At 42.7% G+C, this 21,362-nt stretch overlaps 1 protein-coding gene across 1 annotated transcript; it reads left to right on the top strand.

Moving 5' to 3' along the window:
- The first annotated feature begins 229 nt into the window (after positions 1 to 229).
- On the top strand, positions 230 to 7,681 carry IL10 (interleukin 10). The gene is made up of 5 exons (XM_015427775.1): positions 230 to 382; positions 1,163 to 1,225; positions 1,896 to 2,048; positions 5,927 to 5,992; positions 7,589 to 7,681. Exons 1-5 carry the CDS (start codon positions 230 to 232, stop codon positions 7,679 to 7,681), a joined length of 528 nt encoding a protein of 175 aa, XP_015283261.1.
- The last annotated feature ends 13,681 nt before the right edge of the window (positions 7,682 to 21,362 follow it).

Genomic DNA, 21,362 nt, shown 5'->3' with positions numbered 1-21,362 from the left:
TCCCATTTTGAAGCAAATTATGAAAAAATGGGGGGGAAATCGAAGCTCTTTTTAGGGAGTCAATTCACAAAAACCTCTAGTCATTGATGGAAAAACCCAGTGACCTTTTGGGTTTAAATGATTAATCCAATATCCTGAGGAAGTGAAGGGGGAGGAAACTGAATATAAATTAGGGACCAATCAAGGTGATGGCATTCACATCTGGACCACAAGGGAACTCTGTGAAGACATGAAATCTCTCATAGCGGTCACTCTGCTGTCCCTGGTGCTCAACAAGGCACATTGCCAGCTCAACGAGGGCAACTGTAAGCAGTTTGCAGACGTCCTGCCTCTAAAACTCAGAGACCTGAGAGTTGCATTCAATGAGATTAAAGATTATTTTGTGAGTATGATGATATCTTCTTCTAGCTGCTTTTTTTGCATCCAAAGGTTGGGAAGCATAAAAAAAAGAAAGAAAGACTCTGATTTTGCACAGAGTTCCCAAGGGCAGAGGGCCACATTATCTGCTTATAGTTACAAGCAGGAGTCTTGGGGACACGGGGAGATTTCCTGCATAAGCCACAGTGAAAGAAAAGGGAGCAGGGGAAATTTAGTTTTAAGCAGTGCTCAGGTGAAATTGTGCAAATGGTTGTGAGTTCATCCCACTTCCAATTAACACCAAAAGAGAAGCCTATTGTGTTTGCTTTCTACATTTATAGTTAAAAAGAAAAATTATTAGACAACAAAACATTTTTGAGAAAATTAAAATAATATTTATTTATGTTACAATAAATTTGGAGAAAGTTTACAGTAATGTGTAAAGGCTGAAAGTCATCAAAGCGTTTTGAGAATGCCTGAAAATAGATATGTTTTCTCACTATGACTGTCAGCATTCACTGGCGTGTTTCTTAGTTTTTGAACATGTTTAACATTAGTCTAAGACTGTGAACATTCACTGAATTTTGAACATTTGCTATCAGCAGGAGGATGCAATGAGACAGTTCCTTCAGATAAGTTTTATTTAAAATTGTTTAAAAAATTTGTATCCCACTTTTCTCCTGATCTATGGGACTCAATGCTCAAATTCAAGTGCTAGCAGTAGAAGTCAGTGCACAATATCCATTTGCACTCTTTACCAAGCACTTATGCTTGCCTGGATGAATAAAACTGTCTATTTTTACAGCAATCCAGAGATGATGAACTAGACATCATGCTGTTAAATGAAGACTTATTGCAAGAATTCAAGGTAATGTTGTCTTAAACACAAGGCTGCTGGGTTGGCAGAATGGTGTATCCAGGCAAAACTGACCTCTGGTGTCATTCTTTATGCACATCAAGTGTAAGACAGAAGGATCTTTCTTTCTGGTATGGGTCTGTCAGGGTAGGTGAATGTTTTCATGACCCTGGGTCAACTAGAAGGCATTATTTTATTTTCATTTTATAGGAGAATCTCTGAAAGTCTACACTGAACACCTGGACCTAAACAGATTTCTCCATGGTGTCCAGTTTACAGCTGATCTCACCTTCTTTTGCATTCTGCCCAGAAGTCAGCATTACTGTATAATACATTAGAAGCATGATTTAGAGAAGCAGAATGCATGATGCTTTTGTGTAATGAACATGGCTTTATCTAGGAAAGTCGTTTTTCTGAAGCACTGGGGTTTCATGGGGTTGGGTGTATTTCATGCTGTCTACTGGACAGGAAGTGGAGGTCAGATAGACAGATATAGCTTCCAACATTGTTAGGCTGTGACACTTCAAGCAAAATTTTTCACATCATATGCTTTCTGATTTATTAAACAGTACAGACATCAGAATGAACAGAATGTGCATGTGCATAACATATGGATTAATATGGAACACCCAAGGAAATTTCTCCTTCATGGCCTCTGACCATTACAACTGTTGTCTCATAGGAGTACTTGGGCTGCCAGTCAGTGGCAGAAATGATCCAGTTTTACCTGGAAGATGTTTTGTTAAAAGCAAGCAATGCGAGCAAAAGCATCAAGGAACACGTGAACTGTATAGGAAACAAGCTTCTGCATCTGAGACAGACACTCAAACGCTGTGTAAGTACTTGTATTTCCTCTCCTCAGCTACCTATGTACTGACCCACCTGCCCTGGTGGCTTGTAAAAGATTCTGCAGTATTACAACATCCTGTATCTGTTAAGTGCACAGTGGAAACTAAAAAGTACAATTGCCCTAGAGTAGTAAAATATGGCATCCAACAGACCTAATTTCCTAAAATCAAATAGTAGGCTTCCTATATGAGATTGCTGTTCTGCAAAAAGGACAGCCCTTGAAACTCCAGATTCTACTTGGAACAGGGAGAACAAGATGAAGTGGTGTGATTACTGTTCTGGATTTCACAGAAGGCACTAGTTTGACACTGTTTCCCCTTTCTGTGCCTTTGACTGTAGCCCATTCAATGTTTTCCATTTTCAGTTTGTAAATCAGAGATACAGTGGTATCTCATGTACAACGGTATGACTGCAGACATTCATAAGATTTTGACAGGCAGTGGTGGAGATACCTTCACTGCAAATGCAGCCAAGCTATGAAGAATATTGAAATTTGTGGGTACTAGAAATCCAACTAGCTTCTGAAATTTCACAGGGCATTCTCTAAACACTTTCAATTTGATCTTTATAACATCTAGATAAAATTCTTTAAATGAATCTGAGATACCTGTGTGTCCTGAACTCTGCAACCACTAGCAATTTCTACGAAGAAATGCAGAATACTCACAGCCCAGGGCATAATTTAGAAGGTACAATAGCATGCCTGCTTCAGGTATAAGATTGCCTAAAGGCAATGTGATAGACTCACTATAAGTAGAAAGACAGAAAAGTAAGTTGGAGACAGGTATACTGAGAGGAAAAACAGAATGTTTAACTCGCGGTCACACACACTAAATAATCCACTTTCAATGCATTTTCCAACTGCATTTGCCAGTTCACACAGTAAAGTCCAGTGGGAAAGTGCACATAAAGTGGATTGAAAATGGATTATTTAGTGTGTGTGACTGCAGCCAGAGCCACTCTTTTATCACAGAGCCTATCACAATTTACATAATCACCCTTTAAAGTAGATCTCCCTTTATAAAGTTCACAGGACCCTTACCTAGTAGTTCTCTGTTGAATACTGAATTCTAGTTGACAAAGTTTCAGCCCCAGATACCAACATTTCTTTGCTGTAGTGTTTTCATTGTGTCATCTGGTCACAGAATGACTCTAGAACTAGCATGCAAGGCCACAGAGTAAACCATTGTGCTTAGCAAAGCAGCCGGAAATTCTTCTTGCTGAGGTCTCCTCTAGGACAATGAGATATCGTGTTACTAGTTAGAACCTGGAACTCTGCCAGAGATGAAGCTTTGCAGAAATACATTGACTGTGGAACAATAGCTAAAATATCTCTTGGTTTCATGCGCTCATGCTGAACTCATACTGTCTCTCTTTTAAGAAAATTGCTGCATAGTCAGAACATGGAAGGAAGGAAGCAAGCTACTATATCTGAACCTCTCCATTCCTTTCTCGAGTATAGCTGTATTATTTAAAGCTGCTACTGCCTCTCCTGTGTTGAAGAAATGTCCCCTTGATGCACTTGCCAGCATCTTAATGTTTCTTAATGTTTACTTCAAAAGTCAGTGTTTCAGTTTTCTTTTTGCCAGCTCAGGCCCCTTTCAATTTCATTTTCATTCTTTTAGCTCCACTGAATCGCTAAATTGCTAAATCATGTGGTCAGGTTCTTGTTCTTCTTTTATCTTTAGCTTTTGATACTTTTGATTACTCTACTTCTTTCATACTGCCTCTGGGTTTCGGTAGACACATACTTTCTTGGTTTCATTTTAATTTCTTCTGTATTGATTAATGGTACTTCTCCTTTCATCATTTAGTAAGAAGGTATATATTGAAAGCGGGTTTCATCTTCCATTGTCTTATCTTCTTCCTCTAGTAGTGGTGAAAAGTGCCAACAAGTTGCAGCCATCTTATGGTGACCCTGTAAGGTTTTCAAGGCAAGAAATGTTCAGAGATGGTTTGCCATTGCCTGCCCCAGTATAGCTGTCTTGGACCTCCTTGGTTGTTTCCCATCCACATTCAGAAGCACTCAGAATCCCAGTTCCAGGAAGCAACATCAGGGGAAGGCCTTGGCCTCTATGCCCTGTTGTTGAACCTCCAGAGGAACTGGCTGCCCACTGTGTTAGACAGGATGCTGGACTATATGGACCACTGGTCTGATCCAGCAGGACTCTTCTTATGTTCTTATGTTTATCCAAATACTAATCAGGGCCAGCCCTGCTTAACTTCTGAGATCTGGTGAGATCTGGCTAGACTAAGCCATCTTCTTCCTCTATGGACCATTTATTCTTTAACATTCATTATCACTTCTGTGCCAGTGATCTGCCACTCTTCTTTCTTTCTTCTGGTGCATCTTTCTCTTGTCTTTCTAATATCTCCGCATATTGTTTGCTACTTCTGGTTGGATATCTTAGCTTTGTCTAGTTTAACTTATCTAAATCTCAGCCTTTGGTCTGTTCTGTTTCATTTGTGCATGTAATTTATTTTCCTCTCAGTCTAGGCAATGCTGCTGTTCTTCTCCTGAAATACAGACCCTTGGTGTTGTTTAAAATGACTCCCCATTTGTTCAAGCTAAAAAGTTGCCATTTGCAAGTTCATTCCTTTTTTGTCTGTACTATAAGACAGTAGTTTATTTTCTGATTTTTCCCTTTAGACCAGTCATTGACATCCTCAGGTTTCTGCTGCCTTGTTTAAATTACATTGCCATTTTTATGCTTTACCTGGTAAAGTAAAATCCTGTAGCTTGAAATTTATTGGTATTCAATTTAACTTTATGCAACCCCCTCCGTAATAGAACAGAGACTCAGTTCACATGATCCCCGAAACTGTGATTGGAGAACTGGGACTTCTACATTCATACACGGCTTTGCCTTCTTCATTTTCCTGTTTAGTGCAAACCAGAGAGCAAGCACAACAGTACTTAGAGTGACTTTTCAGAACCTGTTACGACTTTTCAGAACCCCTGTCATGACTCCCAAAAGTCCTACCTCAAGAGTCATCAGGGTATGGAATAGTGGGGAGCAAAGTGGTATGGATTGCAGTGGGAGTTTTCTTCCACATTCTTGTCTTCAGTGTGTAGAACATTTAGTTTGGTTCTAAGCCATAATTTGCTGTGATTTCAGATCCAAATGTTTGAAGTGAGTTTTCAGCTCCAATTTGGAGGCCAGTGCAAACCATAGTTTGTCAATTCAGACATCATATAAAATTATAGTTTAAGGTAAACAATCAACAGAAAGTAAAGCAGCTCACAAAGGGGAAGGAGGAGTAGAAGCACATTATTTACTTCAAAGATTGGTTTGACTATAACAATGAACTGAACCACTTCCTCAGGGTCAGCAAGGCAGCTCTGAGGTCCTAAGGTAATTCAAACAAATGAAATGGTATTGCAAGTTTATTTTCTGTTCCTCCACCCAAACTGGTAGGCCAAAGGTATTGGATTCCATAGGAAAGGAATTTATTGTATAAAAAGGAGGAAATGAATTCAAAAAATAACATGATTGTAAAAACAAAAAAAGGAGGAACCATGGAATTGGAGAAGTAGTTAAAGGAGCAGTTTCCTTATAGCACTCTCAAGAAACAATCTTTTGTGCATAAATTGAAACAGGAAAACACTGATCCCTGGAGCATTCAAAATTCATGTATGTGAGTTTTGATCTAGTTGGGCAAACGTAATGGATTCTGATGCTCATCTCCATTGGCACTGACATCAAAAGATGTGTCCAGTCAGAGTAGCAAAATGCAGAGTATCTGTCTCACTTGAATTCCTGGAAGATGGTTCCAAATGTGGATCTTCCTTGCTGGTACGTTAGTGTACATTAGTGATGTAATGGTATAATGGCACTATATCCTTATGCTTCCTCTTTGCAGCACAGATTCTTAATATGTGAAAAGAAGAGCAAAACTATAAAAAACATCAAAGAAACTTATGAAAAGGTAAGCTCCTCCATCACATCACCAAACATTTCTCATTATCCTGTTAAACTTGAGAACTTTGCTACTGTCTTTTGCCAACACTGAACAAGTGGGTGACATGTTTCCTCTTTCCATGCTTTGTGGGTAATGTGTGAAGATGGGACTTGATCTAGAGTAAACTCACATATCTTTCCTGTTACTACCAAAAGAGCAAGCAAAGCCTCTCTCGCATTGGACCCTTCCATGGATTTCAATCACTTGCAGAATTTTAAATAGTTATCACTTATGAAGGGCATGTGAGAGGGGTCACCAAGAAAAAATGTACTTCCAGGCCACTGTGAAGCACTTCACACCACAGAGACAATGTTCCCTCTGCACTGAGGTTTCAGACCAGTGGTCAAGAACTGCAGTGTTACTTCTGCATGGTGACAATCCAAAGATACAAATCAGCATATTCATAAGAGTTTATTACATTTCCCACATCTGTGAGGGTGGGAGATCCCCCCACAAGGGTCAGCCATCAGCCCTTCCTGTAAGTCAGAGTAGAATAATGATTGGGGAGGAAGGAAGACTAGGCCCTACATTGTTGCTGGAGAAGTGAGTTAATACCGCTGCAAAAAAAGGCTTTCTTCCAACTCAACCAAGACCCAAATAGTCAAGAGCTTAGAGCAGATTCCTTATACAGGCCCCGGTCACACGGGCAGGAAACTGCGGGGGAGAAGCGTGGCTGTTTGCCCTGGGGCAAACTACTGCGCTGTTACGCGATCAGACCTCCCGTGGAGGTTCTGTGGAGGTACCATGGATGTTCCATGGCAAGGGAGAGGTGCTGATCACAGGACAAGCCGGCGCGCAACGAAGAAGCGCGCGCCGCGGCAAACTGTTTGTTTTGTGTGTGTACACGACAAATGCGCATGCTCCGTTGGGTGCGTGTGCGCATCCACAGAGACTTGGACAAAAAAAACACCTTATTTGCAAGGGGACATGGGCGGGCGCCGGATGCCACCGGAAACGCGATCAGACGCCCGCCCTTGCCCCGCAGTTTCTGGAAACTAGTACCTCCGAGGTACTAGTTTTTTGCCACGCAGTTTCGGCTGGAAGCCTCGGTTGAGCCACGGGAGTGCTACGCTTCCCAGATGTGCTGGTGAGATCGCGCCTGGAAACTCCGCCTATTTTCCGTCTCACTTGTGTGGCTTCTGTTCCGTGTGACCGCAGCCACAATTATGCATGCCACTGAAAAAAATTATTTCATTCACCCATTGTACTAGAACTCAGGGATGCCCAATGATGTTAAGGGGCAATAGATTCAGGCCAGGCAAAGGAAGTACTTGTGAAATTTACTACCCCGAGATGTAGTGATGGTATAGCAACTTTAAAATGGGATTTGGCAAGTTCAAGGAGGATACCTTCATTAATAGCTTTGACTCATGATGACTAAAAGGAACTTCCATCTTCAAAGGCAGTACATCTTTGATTACCAAGGAAAGTTTTGTCCACGGTACGAGCCATCTGGTTGGCCGCTATGGGGAAAAGGACATTGGATTAATGGACTGTTGGTCTAATCCACCAAGGTCTCCTTGTATTCTAATGGAAATAATTTTCCTTCCTCTCCTTCCTTAGCTCCAAGAAAAAGGCATCTACAAAGCTATGGGAGAATTTGACATCTTCATTAACTATATCGAAGAATATCTGATACTGAAGACAAGAAAGTAAACCTATGTATTTTCACAACAGGAAAACTACCATGTTTGAAATACTGTTATCTCTAAACTGACTTAGATGGAAAACAGTGTTAACTGCTTTGCAAAAAGCTATTTTTTGGCAAATCAGTAACAATGAAAAATATTATATTTTTTTACAGATTTAAATATTTATTACTTCAAATACCTCAATTTTTGTTGATGCTTAAGCTTGTGCCATTTTTTGTAGAATGCCTGTCACATAAACTATTTATTTGTTGAGATGCCAATACTGTGCCTGCTTCTCCTTTTATTTTCTTCTTATCTAAGAAATTATCAGGGTTGCATTGTTCCAATAAATTCTTATAGGAAGTAAACAACTTCTGGGTGAACTCCTCTACTATTTTTTAACTTTTTAAAAAATTTAAACTTGAGCACAAAGTGATTCAAAGACTTGCAACATGTTGTTGTAGGTCTGTTGTAAGGATACTAAATGTTGAGCATCTTCAGCCCTGTATTCAGATTTGTTAGGGGGGGCTCAAGGGGGCAGTTTAGTACAGTGGAGCTGACTACATCACAGGGTGGTTGTTGTTAGGGAAATATAGAGGAAAAGAGATATAGCTAGGTAAGAGTAGAAAAATAAAAATGGGGGGGGAGCAGCAGCAGTACCTGGGGCAGTTCAGAAATAATAAAGAAAGGTCAGGATTTGTGTCTGGGAGCTGTATTCTCTCTGAAGCATTGTGCATTGCTCTAGAATCAAAGCCTACCCCCAGATGATCCAAGATATCTGGCAAGCATTGCTGAAGAAGCTGGGAGAGCCCCTCAAGGTTTTACGGAGACAACCTGGGTCTGTTGGCTAGTTAGCAGCAGGAGGACAATAACCCCCTGAGCAGCCCCTCAACCCCTGGTGCCAATGGGCTATTCCCCTCACGGCCCCTTCCAAGAGGAGAGCAAAAACAGGAACTTCGCCTTGCACCTCCCAATGTCAGGTCTTGAACAGAACTCACTCCCAACAACACTCTCTTGGCAGTGATTTGTTTATTGAGAGATGAAGATGTTTCAAGCATAGACGAATCTGTGTCAGAACTGCCGCGGTAGGCACCAGTTCCCTTAGTATACATAAGTCAAATGACACACACACACACACAGTGATGATTCCAATCACACCTGCAAACTACGGTGCACCATTAGCCCTTCTCCAGCACCTGCAACCATTTGGTTACAGTATCAAGCAGTGTCTAGTACTTCAAGGTCAAGCATGCATTCTTCCCACTGTCAGGAGGCCCCGCTTACACGCAGTTACAAGCTAGTGCAACTCAGAGCAAAGCAGCAACACACACACATGCTTGCATACTCCCCCCCCCAATTCCCAGCTGAATGAAACAAAACAGAAACTGAAGACAGAGAGTGGGAAAATGCATGGCAAAGAAGGCCTGAATTTGACACCCAAAGCAGCTCAGGCATTACAATTGCACCAACAGCAATCCAAGTGCAGGCTGAGATGTTCTTCCCCTCCCCAGCAAGCTGGGTGGGAACTTCACAGAGCAGGGGAAAAGGGGAGGCGTGGCTGTTTGGGGAGGGTGCCAGGTACTCATAGGCACCCCATGCATACAGGCCATCTTGATATTACCCTAAACAACATCTGGTCAGGTGTTAAGAATTGCTCAAGCCAATTGACAATCGTGAATCAAAATATTATTTATATGCTGATTATGTTTTTAACTGTATTTATGCTTTATGAATGTTGTAACCTGCCCTGAGCCTGCCCTGGTGGGGAGGATGGAATAATAATAATAATAATAATAATAATAATAATAATAATAATAATAATAATAATACACTCAAGGCTACTGGTTTTGCAAAGCAGTACTGAATATCTCCTTGACGGCCATTGCTCCTACTACTACTACTCCACAGCCACTAACATACATCCCTCACCCTGCACACAGACATACTGCCGTCCAAGCATCAAAGTGCCATTTGCTTGAGTGGTTTTTCCACATCTGGGTCATTGTCACTTGAACAAACATGACATCATTACTGCCTCTCTTCTCCTTTTAAAAAAGGAACTAAACATTTCTCCTGCATCAACATGACACTGAAAGCCTTAACATAAGTGAGCAGTCATATTTCTTATTAAGGAGTCTTCCCTTTTTCTGAGCATATTCTTGGTCATCTATGTATGCAAGGAAAATAGGAAGGTTTTGCTTGTGTAATATATATTCTAACCACATCAGGAAACCCTATGGATGATATAAAACATGACTATTTTATGACTAAACTAACTGTTGAATGTTCCAAGTTGAATAAAAGTGCACATATGATCTAATTTACAGAAGAGTTGAGTGTTGCACTATACAAATTAAATCCAGCACTTATTATGTATACAAGCTGGAAGGAAGTGCAAGTCAATTACCCTATGAGCCTTTTGTTACAACGAAGACGACGAGGAGAAGTTGGTTTTTATACCCAGCTTTTCTCTATCCTAGGAGCTGGGGTGGCTCAAGTGGTTAAGACGCTGAACTGCAGGCTGTGGAAGGTCAGTAGTTCAGCAGTTCGAGACCCGAGTTGCCGCATGACGGAGTGAGCTCCCGTCTCTAGTTCCAGCTCCTGCCAACCTAGAAGTTCGAAAGCAAGAAATTGCAAGTCGATAAATAGGTACCACTTCGTTGGGAAGGTAACAGTGTTTGGTACGCCTTGGTGTTTAGTCATGCCGGCTACATGAGCATGGAAATGTCTTCGGACAGCGCTGGCTCTTCGGCTTTGCAACAGAGATGAGCACCGCAACCCTAGAGTCGGACTCGACTGGCTTTCGAGCAAGGGAACCTTTACCTTTTTTTCTCTATCCTAAGGAGTCTCAAAGCAGCTTATAATTCGCCTTCCCTTCACCTCCCTACAACAGTCACCTTGTGAAGTAGGTGGGGCTGAAAGTGTTCTGAGAGAACAGTGACTGGCCCAGGGTCACCCAGCAGGCTTAATGTGGAGGAGGAAGGATGGGAATCAAACCGGCCTTATCCACTACGCCTTCCTGGCTCCCTCATAACATGAAATCCATTTCATTTTGCTCCATCCAGTGTTCCCTCTTAGCTGAGTTAGTGTGAGCTAGCTCACAGTTTTTTAGCCTCTGGCTCACACATTTAGCTTAGGAAGAATGACAACAGAGCAAACTTAATTTATGCAGTAGCCAAATCACTCACTCACAACTTTAATACCAGTAGCCCACAAAGTAGAATTTTTGTTCACAAGACTCTACAATTTACAGGAAGCATTGGCTGTCCATCTATCATACTGAACTCACTGTATATACAATATGTTAACAGATTAAAGCTGGGAGCAAAATCAAAGGATTCTTGTGTACGTTGAATGTGAACTTGTTTTTAAAAGGGCCTATGTTGTCCCATTTCTATGACCCATAATTATTTATGTATTTATAAAACATCATTATCTTACATAGCACTTGTTATATTTATTTAAACATTGTAATCCCACTTATCTTCCACATTGGGACTCAAAGCCAGTTACAAGTAAAATACACAAGGAAGAAGGAAAAATATAGGCCCCAATCCAAATTTAATACAATGAACCACAAGGATGCTCTGAGCTGGCAATGCTTCCTGTGACATTGCTTGCCCCAGGCCGCAGGCCACTAGCCAAGATCAAAGAGCTTCTTGCCCTTCAACTTGTGCCAAAAAAAAGCTCATAGTATTAACCAAGCTCAGCCCTTAATTTGCCTGCAAAAGGGGGAGGAATAAATGCTCAGTCTTATTCAGCTGATTCAGATGCTCCCAGTTTCCTTCCTATTTTACAGAGAGTTTGAGGCAGAACTTATCTCTACCTCTTTGTATTTGCCTAACCAGTTGTGATGAAGTTCTCTGGGATTTTACCGCCACCCAAGGGATCCTCCCAATCAAACCTTTAGCATTTTGAATGGCCTGACGTTATTTGTATTTAAAAATCCATGTTGGCTTGTATTTATTTCTCCAGTTTGGTGTAGTGGTTAAGTGCACGGACTCTAATCTGAGAGAACTGGGTTTGATTCCCCACTCCTCCACTTGCAGCTGCTGGATGACCTTGGGCAAGCCATAGTTCTGTCAGAACTGTCCTTGAAAGGGCAGTTCTTGAAAGAGCTCTCTCAGCCTCACCTACCTCACAGGGTGTCTGTTGTGGGGAGGGGAAGGTAAAGGAGTTTGTAAACCGCTCTGAGACTCCAAGTGAAGGGCGGGATATAAATCCAATCTCCTCCTCCTCCTCCTCTTGGTGCTTACAGATAAATTGTTGGTATTAATTTTGTCCCAGGCATGAAATTCAAGCTCAGTAATCTGTACTTAGAAAGTCTCAGCCTAGATCCAGTGATATAGGTGTTTCAGACAGACAGACAGTTACTGGAAAGCAAAGCAGTTAATCTTACAACATAATCATATCCTCGATGAGCACACCGGTGAAATGAGTGTAAAAACCAGTGTGCTCATCGAGGATATGATTATGTTGGATTTTGCTTTGCCTATGCCTGAATTCTTTTACCATATTGTAAGATTAATAGCTTCACAAATTGATGCTCGTAGAATTATTAAATGTGTCATTGTTGATTTTACCACAGTGGTTTTTGGTCTGTTGGCATAGATGACAAAGTCAGCAGCCATGCTGCAGCGTTCTATACCAGCTGCAGTTTCTGGAGCAGGGTCAAGAATATCCCCACATAGAGAGAGTTGCAATAATCCAGCCTGGAGGTGACTATTGCATGGGTCACTGCAGCTAGATCATGGGGCCTGAGATATGGGACCAACTGCCTGATCTGCCTCAGATGGAAAAAGACAGACCTAGCAGTGGCGGTAACCTGGGCCTCCATAGTCAGCAAGGCATCCAGGAACACGCCCAGACTCTTCACCCTCAACATCGGCTCCAATGGTGCTTCATCCAAGGTTGGAAGCCTGATTCCCAATCCCCGCAACCCAGGTGCAGGTCCTCCATCTTCAATGGATTCAGTCTGCTTTGTTGTAGTCATCCAGCCATGGCTTGTAATGCCCTGACCAGATTTTCTGGGAGAGAGTCCAGGTGGCCATCCCTCAGTAGATAGAGCTGGGTGTCATCTGCATACTGGTGACAACCCAGCCCATACCTCCGGATAATCTGGGCCAGGAGGCACATATAGATACTAAATAACATTGGGGAAAGAATCGCCCTCTGCAGCACACCACATTCTAGTAGGTGTTGCTGAGACAATTCTCCCTGAGGCAGCACCCTCTGTCCTCGACCTCGAAGAAAGGAGGCCAGCCACTGCAAAGGCGAGCCCCCATATCCCCACGTCAGCAAGGCAGTGGATCAACACATCATGGTCGTTTTCCCCAATGAATTTTATTAAGGAGATTTTAAAACAAAGAGATTAAAAAACAACCAGAAAATATTAAGAGAAAAGAAAAGAGATACAGAACTAAAAAGTAAAGCAAGAAGAATAGAGGGGGGAAATAATAGAGGAAAAAATAAAAATATAAAGTGGCTTCTGATTCATAACAACTACAGGCAAAATTACAAACTCAACACTCTCTTAGTACCAAAGAAATAAGTTTCTTTGTTTTTCTAACCTCTAATCTTTTTGTCACCCTTAAGCCTCAAATCCACATCTCAGTCCATTTCCCCCGTTTCCTTCAAAAAGTCTATAAAGGTTCCCAGTTAATGATAAATGTAAATAATGTCTTTTCTCTAATTAAGGAAGTAAGTTTAGCCATCTCTGCAAGTTCCATCATCTTCACCAACCATTACTCTGTAGTGGGTAATGTTGAACTTTTCCATTTTTATGCATATTAGTATCACTGCTGTTGTCATGTATAAAAACAAAGTTCCATGATTTTTTTCCTAGCTGTCTATCCATTAGTCCCAAAAGGAAAATGTCTGGTTTCACTTGAACATTAGTCTTTAGAATCTTCTCAATTAAAGAGTGTATTTGTGTCAAAAAAATTATGTCCAAAGTTTTTAGCCCATTGTATCATAGACTCTTTCACACATGCTTTTTCTGTTTCAAATTTCAACAAAAGTTTATATATTTTGGCAATAACATGTTCATTATTTGTACATAGTTCTGATTCAAATTCAGTCTTAGATTCTTCAAAACCATATGATATTTTATCTGCTTTAAAGTGTTCTTATAATTGTACATTAAAAACCATTGACAATTATATCCTTCTGTTATCAAATCTTCTCTTGGTTTCATTTTAATTCCCCCTTGAGAGAAGTCTAATACGTCACAATATGTTAACCACTTATGCTTAGTTATCATTTCTCGTCTGTAAAATGCTTCCTGTGTAGAAAGCCACAAAGGTGTTTTCAGACAAAACCTAAGTTTATATTTATTCTATATTATCAGGATGGCACATTTTATATAATGATTTTTAAAATCCACATTAACCTTAACTTTATCATACCACAAATATCAACTCGTTTTTTCAATGATTGGATTGTTGTCATCATAAAACTACTCCCTCTCCTCCCCCCACCACCCTAAAGACAAGGGGTTTCATTATTTTTTAATGCAACCTTTATATAAGCATGCAAAAAAACAAACAAAAACCTTTAGGTTTACCAGGGTCTATGAATTTTCAGCTTTAATTATTTTTAAAGTTAGTCTCTACTCTCTTCCCTTGAGGAGTTAAGGCTCTTTCCTTGTAGCTCCACAAGGGAAGGAGTTAGACCCTTAGAGAACAATCCTAAGCGGGTCTACTCTGAATTCTACTACGGTCTATTCAATAAGGCTTAATCCCAGGAAAGTGTCCTTAGGAGTGCTCTGTTAATCCTTTTTTTTAATGAAAGCTGGAAATTTAAAGAATTTTCTAAACCTATCGTTATAACACTATAATGATATGTTAGAGCCATTAAAAACAACAACACAAAAGCCTGGGGGAGGGTGTACTTCTGGTGCCAGAAAAAGTGGCATGGTTTGAAAGGGACATAGTATTCCATATACACAGATTGATAGCAGAGCTGCTCCTCTTTCAGGTTTCCCTGTGCTGAAATAGGCAGGCATGAAGGGGGACTCATATTGATGCCCCCCAAGAGCCCTCCCCAGGACTACTAACTTTCCCCGCAACATTATGTGTGTCAGTGGAGCCCACCAACTCTTTGTTTTCACCCCTAAGCATGTGGTTATTTTCAATCTTTCTTTTAATTCAGCCATGATATTTATATATCAGTATAAGCATACACAAAAACTAAAAAGGGGTGAGTGTGCTATGATGTGACCAGTGATGCCACCAATGACTACAGAGCCCTCCTTTGAAAAAAATTGTTATAGAAAAAGAAGGACGAGGAGGAGGAGGAGACTGGATTTATACCCTGCCCTTCACTACCTGAAGGAGTCTCAGAGTGGCTTACAATCTCCTTTCCCTTTTCCTCCCCTGTGAGGTAGGTGGGGCTGAGAACTGCCTTTGAGAGAACAGTTCTGAAAGAACTTATGACTGACCCAAGGTCACACCAGCAGCTGCATGTGGAGGAGTTGTGGAGTCCGTGCTGCTAACCACTACACCAAGCTGGCTCATGCAGAAGAAAATAAACTGATTCCACAACTGTGAAAATGCAGGGGAAGGGCTGATATATGAAAGAACCATGCCAAACCGATTCCAAGGCTTGTGGATCAACTGCCAAGAAAATCAGGAGTGAATCGAGCGTGTTGAAAAGCCCAGTGTCCAAAACAGCCTTCTTAATATGGCCATCTTTCATCCATATAGAGCAGATGTGCTGTTAAAGAGTAGACTCTCTTCCATGTTTTCAGTGCATTGTTATGTGAAGGGTGGTAAATGAAATCATCAGGATCCATTTGCAAAATGAATTCTGTATGAAGAAGTGAAAGATACATCAATCACCTGTGAATTTTATGCAGAAATGCACATCTAGGTTATTGATGGGGACATGATAGGTTCACATGATTGCAGTTATTTTTCCTGTAATGATCATGCAGTGACACTTTTCTTTGATGCTGAAATCTGAAAACACATTGGGGAACAAAGCTCCCTGATACATAATCAGTCCTCTCATATAAAGGGGTGATGGGGTGGGAAGACTTCTATAGAACACGGTAGAGAATATCTAGATCCTTGAGAGAGGTGGTAACCCAGCTTTTTGCTGATGTAGTATAATAAACTTCCTGCAAGTCAATGCAGAACAAAGTCATGGGCAGAGACCACAGCATGGGGCCTAAAAGAAAAGATATATCTATAGCAATAATAACAATAAACAAAGTCCAAAATTGCATAATTCTGGAGGATAAGATTTTCATGCTGAAATGAGCACTTGAGATACCCTGCATGAATCACTACCAAAGCTTATGCTTGAAATGTAGATAGTCATACCTACAGTTACTCTAAAATGGCAAATGCATCAGATAACCCAGTCCTTACCAAGCTGCAGATAAGGACCACTAGTGAGTCACACAAACAAGATGGGTGGGTTACTAAACTGTCAGAAATTAGGATAAGGACAATAGAGTACTAGAATCTATGGGGCAATTCACATTTTTTTCCATACTTTGGTCAAGACCAGTCTTAGGCTGCAGCCACATGAGCAGTTTGCGCAGATATCGTAGTGGTTCTTTTGTGGATTTAAAGAGCATGATTAGACAGTAACATCTGCCTTCCATGCCCTAGTCATTACTACCCCGCTCTGCCCCGCTTTGGAAGCAGAGTAATCAGGCACCGGAGAAAGTCCAGTGTTTACAATATCAGCACTTTCACCCTGCATTTTCGGATGTCTGAACTCCCCTGTGTTGCCCTGCAAGACGCTTATTAGCTCTATTATGGACACACACACACAGAAGAAGGAAGCCTTCCTGTGAGATGATGTGCATATGGTTTCAGAGGTTACCTACCCTCTTACCTTCTGTAAGATGGAACAGCTCCCTAACCACATGAAGCACTGAAAGCCAGGCAGATGCCATGCCAAGGCAGAAGACCTGAAACAAAGGATTCAAACTCCATGCAGAGTTTCCGTCCTTGCATGCAGGCAACATTCCCTTCCCCCACCCAGTTTCACCTAGCTGAAACAACCACCATAAGACAATCAAGGAATGTCCATGACAATGATTCTGGCCGCATGAGTCATCCTCCCTCCAGGTGCCACTGTCCTGCCCAGGATTATTAGATCTGAATATTGACCACCCCCCTTAAAGCCTTCCCTTTTGAACCCAGGTCCAATCAGTATGTTTTTGGGGACAGACTAATAGGAGGTGTACCAGGGGATGTGGCCAGCCTAGCCCACCCACCCCCCGCCACCTCATAAAAGAGGGCAACCCGCCATGCTCGCTCTCTTGCTCTCTCTCTCTCCTATACCCATCCTAACTCCATGACTCTCGGTTGCGCAGCCAGAGTCTCCACGTGTATCTGACGGTTCAAGACATGACCCTATTACCCCATAGTCTCCCTTATTTTTCCTAAGGATCGCTTCATCCTACTGAGGACAGGTAAAATATTGCCCCTCAACAATTATCCTGCTAATACGAATGTGCTATCCTCTTCTCACTAATTTTCTTAGATCTGTGTAATTGTGAGTATGTTTGAATTATTGTACGCTTGAGAAATATCTTCAGTAAACGAAACCATTTTATACTGAAGCCAGCCTTTGAGTCTATTTCTGGTGCGTCTGGAAGGAGTGGGACCCCTGTATACATAGGTGATTGCTCCCTTATTTGCCTATTGCCTCGTGTAAAATCATATTTCCCCAAAGATCTTCAACAATTTGAGGCAATCCAGCTAACACCTGTTGGGAAGCCTGATCACTCTGTTCCATTTTTGCTCCTTTTTAAAAAGTCAGTTAGTGATGTGCGCATAACCGCATCTTCATGCACACCAGCAAGCTTATAGCTGTCCTCTGAGGTGAGAAGGGGGGGGAGGGAAGGGCAGGCTGAGAAGCCTCCTTTGTCTTTTTTCATGCCGGTTCCTCTTCCTACAGATTTGCAGTACACAGGGTGGGGAAGGGGTTAATTGAAAATATGAGTTTTTTTCAGAGGGGGAGGTAGGCTCCTCCAGCTGTCAAAACTAGAGCGGTGCTTCAAATAAGTGGTTATGCACATATGCAAAAGACAAAGTAAAAAAAGAAGCCATCCAACCACCCGCTCCGTGGTTGCCCCACAGCAGTAATCTGGTTGACCATGGGGCGAGCACACTGTGAGGCCAGGGTGTGCTGTCTGGTCACCCTTTCCTGCAACAATTTAAACCACTGCAAATAGAGGCACCTCCAGATCACACCAAGCCTCCAGTGTGACCGCAGCCTTAGTCTTATCAAAATATCTAACAAATGTGTCTTTCCACAGTCCCAAGAAAGGCAGTGGTGCTTGCTCCATTGATTTCAAAAGGATAAGATAGGTGCAAGTGACTCCTGTTAATGTCAATGGGATTGGACAAAACTGGCTTTCTTTGGATCAAAACCATGTCAATTACCAGCTAACTTAGGTGGAAAATCCCACAAAAATGCTTCAGAAATCCAGGCTTTTATCCTAGACATGCCCAGAGAATGAGATGCATACTCAATTTTTGCTCAAGACCAAATTTCAGATACATCCTGTTATGGGCCATTTTAAAAGCTGTAATGTAAAATTGCCATAAAATAGGGTCAGTGTTGCCTTCATTCTCTATTTGTGGGCTTTCCAAACACATCTGTTGGACTAGATGGACCCCTGGGCTGATCCAATTGTTTTTTTTCTTTCTTTCTAAGGTTGCAGTCACACGTGCCAGATAAAGCGGGGGGGGGGGAGTGAGGCTATTTCCTCTGCAGGAACTGCGGGTGAGTCGCTCTCTTTTTTTGCCGTTTGTTTCCCATGCACTTAAATGAGTAATTGATGAATTGCACCTTCGCACTGAGGGCTCCCTATGGAGTTTGTGATGATATGCATACTGAGAAGCGGGGAAAACAATAGCGCGGAGTCAGGATGGCCTGATCAGACCATCCCAATGGCATGAGAGTGCTCGACGGCATGAGAGCGCACTGGTGCGATCAGACAGGGGAAAGTCCGTCCGTGGCCCGTCACAACCCACTTACTACCAGATTTCCCCTGGTGTCTTTTAGCTCCGCTTCTGCGGCGGAGCAGAACAGGTTGCTAATGGCTGCAGGATGCTTCCCAGATGTTGTCTGCTCGCTCCCTTTAAATCTGCTTTGCATTCGCTCCTATGTCAGGTCTAATCGTGCATATGATTGCAACCTAACTTGAGCTATTCACTAATAATGCAGAATGGCATAGTAGTACATAGGGAAGAAAGGAAATATTTGTTGTTCGTTTTAATAAATAAAAAACTTCATAAAAATGAACACGTCTCCAGCAGAAAGATGACATCCATAATGACCACATTAGACACTCAAGGAGTTAACAAAAGTCACTTGGTAAATTATTACGATAATACCTCCCTAATGAAATAAACAATGCTTAGCACAGCGCCTTTGGGATTCAGTTTAGAGGGCTTCCACTGCAGCTGTATGCTTTCCAGTATCATCCTAAGCAGAGAAATACCTTTCGAAGAAGAAGAAGAAGAGGAGGAGATTGGATTTATACCAGCCCTGTAGCCAGGATTTTTCAGTGTGGGGGGCCTTTTAAAAAGTTGGGGAGCGCTAAAGTTAAATTTTAAAAAATTACGTAGGCTGGCTGGCTGGCCCCTGCCCCAACTGGTCTTCCTGCGTGCTGGCTGGAGAGAAGGGCATGCCAGGATCCAGTGGGACTAAAGCACTTCTCACCTTTCCTTCCCCCTGCCATAACCACCGCCCCCTCCACTGAAGTAAGGAGCCGCAGAAGGGGGCAACGAGTCCCTCTTGAAAGCACCGGGGCCACTGGGCTTGGGGGGTTCTCTCCTCCACCCTGTCTGCAGCCTGAACATAGAGGTGCCCCTGCCGGCACAGGCCAGGGAAACGTCATCTCCACTTCGTGCCCTTGCCGGCACCGCGGCTCTCATCGTCAGTCCGCAGACAGCCCCTCAGAAGAAAGTGTCCCCCTTGGCCCATGATGGGGCTTCCTCTGCCAGCGTCTTCCAACCTGTCCCCCCCCCCGTACCATTTCAAGAAGGTCCTGCAGGGAAAACTCAACACAAAGCCGGAAAGTGAGATGAGGCTGTATCTACAACAGCCCCCTGAGACCCATAGCTAGCACAACTCCCCGCTCGCCTCACAGCCGGGCCCGGCTTCCTTTCCTCCTCGGAGACTGACAAGGGATTGCTCCCCCCCCCACAGCAGGAGCCAGCCCCTCTGGCAGGGGAGGCGCTCAAGGGCACCGGTCTTCGCAGGGCCGGGGGCTCAAGGGACGTGCTGTTGGAGCCAGAGCTAACCTGGTGCTTTCTTGGCAAAGGAGTGTGGGAGCTGCTTCGGACCCTCAATGGCCTGTGGCCCCTAGTGCAAATCCAGCTGGGGTAAATAGGAAGTCAGGGGGCCTTGACAGTAAGTCGGGGGGGCGGCCCCCAAAATGTTCCAATGTAGCTATGGGCCTGATTTATACCCCGCCCTTCACTACCCAAAGGTGTCTCAGAGCGGCTTACAAACTCCTTTCCCTTCCCCTCCCCACAACAGACACCCTGTGAGATAGGTGGGGCTGAGAGAGCTCTTGACAGAAACTGCTCTTTTTCAAGAACAGCTCTTATCAGAACTACAGCTTGCCCAAGGTTATCCAGCCAGGTGCAAGTGGAGGAGTGGGGAATCAAACCCCGTTCTCCCAGATTAGAGTCCACACACTTGACCACTACACCAAACCCGTTACACAAACTACACAAACACATTAGCTTTTATGTCCTTAGAACGGTGTCATTCTGTTAGTCTCATACATTTTAACTGTCCACAGAACCAGACTTACATATTAATAATCTCGCCCTCCTTATTATCAAATTCTGAGGAAAAAGTGAAAAGGATCATACTGAAGAAGACCAAAGAAATGTGGCAGAAGAAAGGTTAGTTGGAAGGAGGACTCTGGAAGGCTAAGTATCAAATATTCAAAAAGTCAAGTTCTTCCTTGTTTCAAGAGAAAAAAGAGGAAGATGCAACACTGGTTTCATGTTCTACAGAAGATGTTTGCTGAATTTGCATAGTTAACAGAGCAGGCATATCAGCATAAGAAGCCCTTATTCATAGTTCAATTTCTGTGATATCCTAGAAACACAGAGAAATATTGTCCCTGCTGGTATCTATACTCCCCACCACACCCAGTCTCTCAATAAGAGGTCACAACTGATTGCCAGGGGGAATTTTTTTTTTACTTAATCCCAAATCCAAGGTATATAGGTCATGTAAAATTTAGCTTACTTTCAGTGAAGGATGTGGATAGAATCAGTTTTTCCTTTTTAAATGCAGAGCTCCCTGTATTTAATAACCATGCTGCACTATGGGGCTTTCTGTTACATTCATAAGAATCTGTGGCAGCCAATGACCACAATCCAGATTTTGACCTGTGACCCAGATCTCAAAAGGGCCTTTACTGAAGGTCTGACATTCATAGAAAACTAGTCATTACGCTACTACTTTGCTAGTCAGTCAGGCATGTTTATTGCTGCAACAAAGACTAATGCCTCCCTCTTGCCCCACCTCCATCTCGAAGTAGGGTTGCCAAGTCAAAAAAACTCACCGGCGGGGGAGCCTCGCTGGGCTCCAGGAGCCGTCCTCGGATGTGTGCGTGTGCGCGCTATGCGCGTGCGCCACCAGCACATCACCAGAAGTGACGCGCGACGTCAACCACGTGGCCCGGATCGTCGGAGGGAAAACCATAGAGT

The sequence above is a fragment of the Gekko japonicus genome, unplaced genomic scaffold (assembly GCF_001447785.1).
Source record: "Gekko japonicus isolate JY-2015 unplaced genomic scaffold, Gekko_japonicus_V1.1 scaffold413, whole genome shotgun sequence".
Lineage (NCBI taxonomy): Eukaryota > Metazoa > Chordata > Lepidosauria > Squamata > Gekkonidae > Gekko > Gekko japonicus.
Note: the sequence above shows the minus strand (reverse complement) of the source record. Positions and strands in the feature narration are given on the sequence as shown.

Excerpts from the sequence above, each read along its gene's own strand:
- IL10 (XM_015427775.1), top strand. The coding sequence starts at position 230 with ATGAAATCTCTCATAGCGGTCACTCTGCTGTCCCTGGTGCTCAACAAG. Across the intron at positions 1,226-1,895 it reads ACTTATTGCAAGAATTCAAG|GAGTACTTGGGCTGCCAGTC; the intron begins GTAATGTTGTCT and ends GTTGTCTCATAG. Across the intron at positions 5,993-7,588 it reads TCAAAGAAACTTATGAAAAG|CTCCAAGAAAAAGGCATCTA; the intron begins GTAAGCTCCTCC and ends CTCCTTCCTTAG.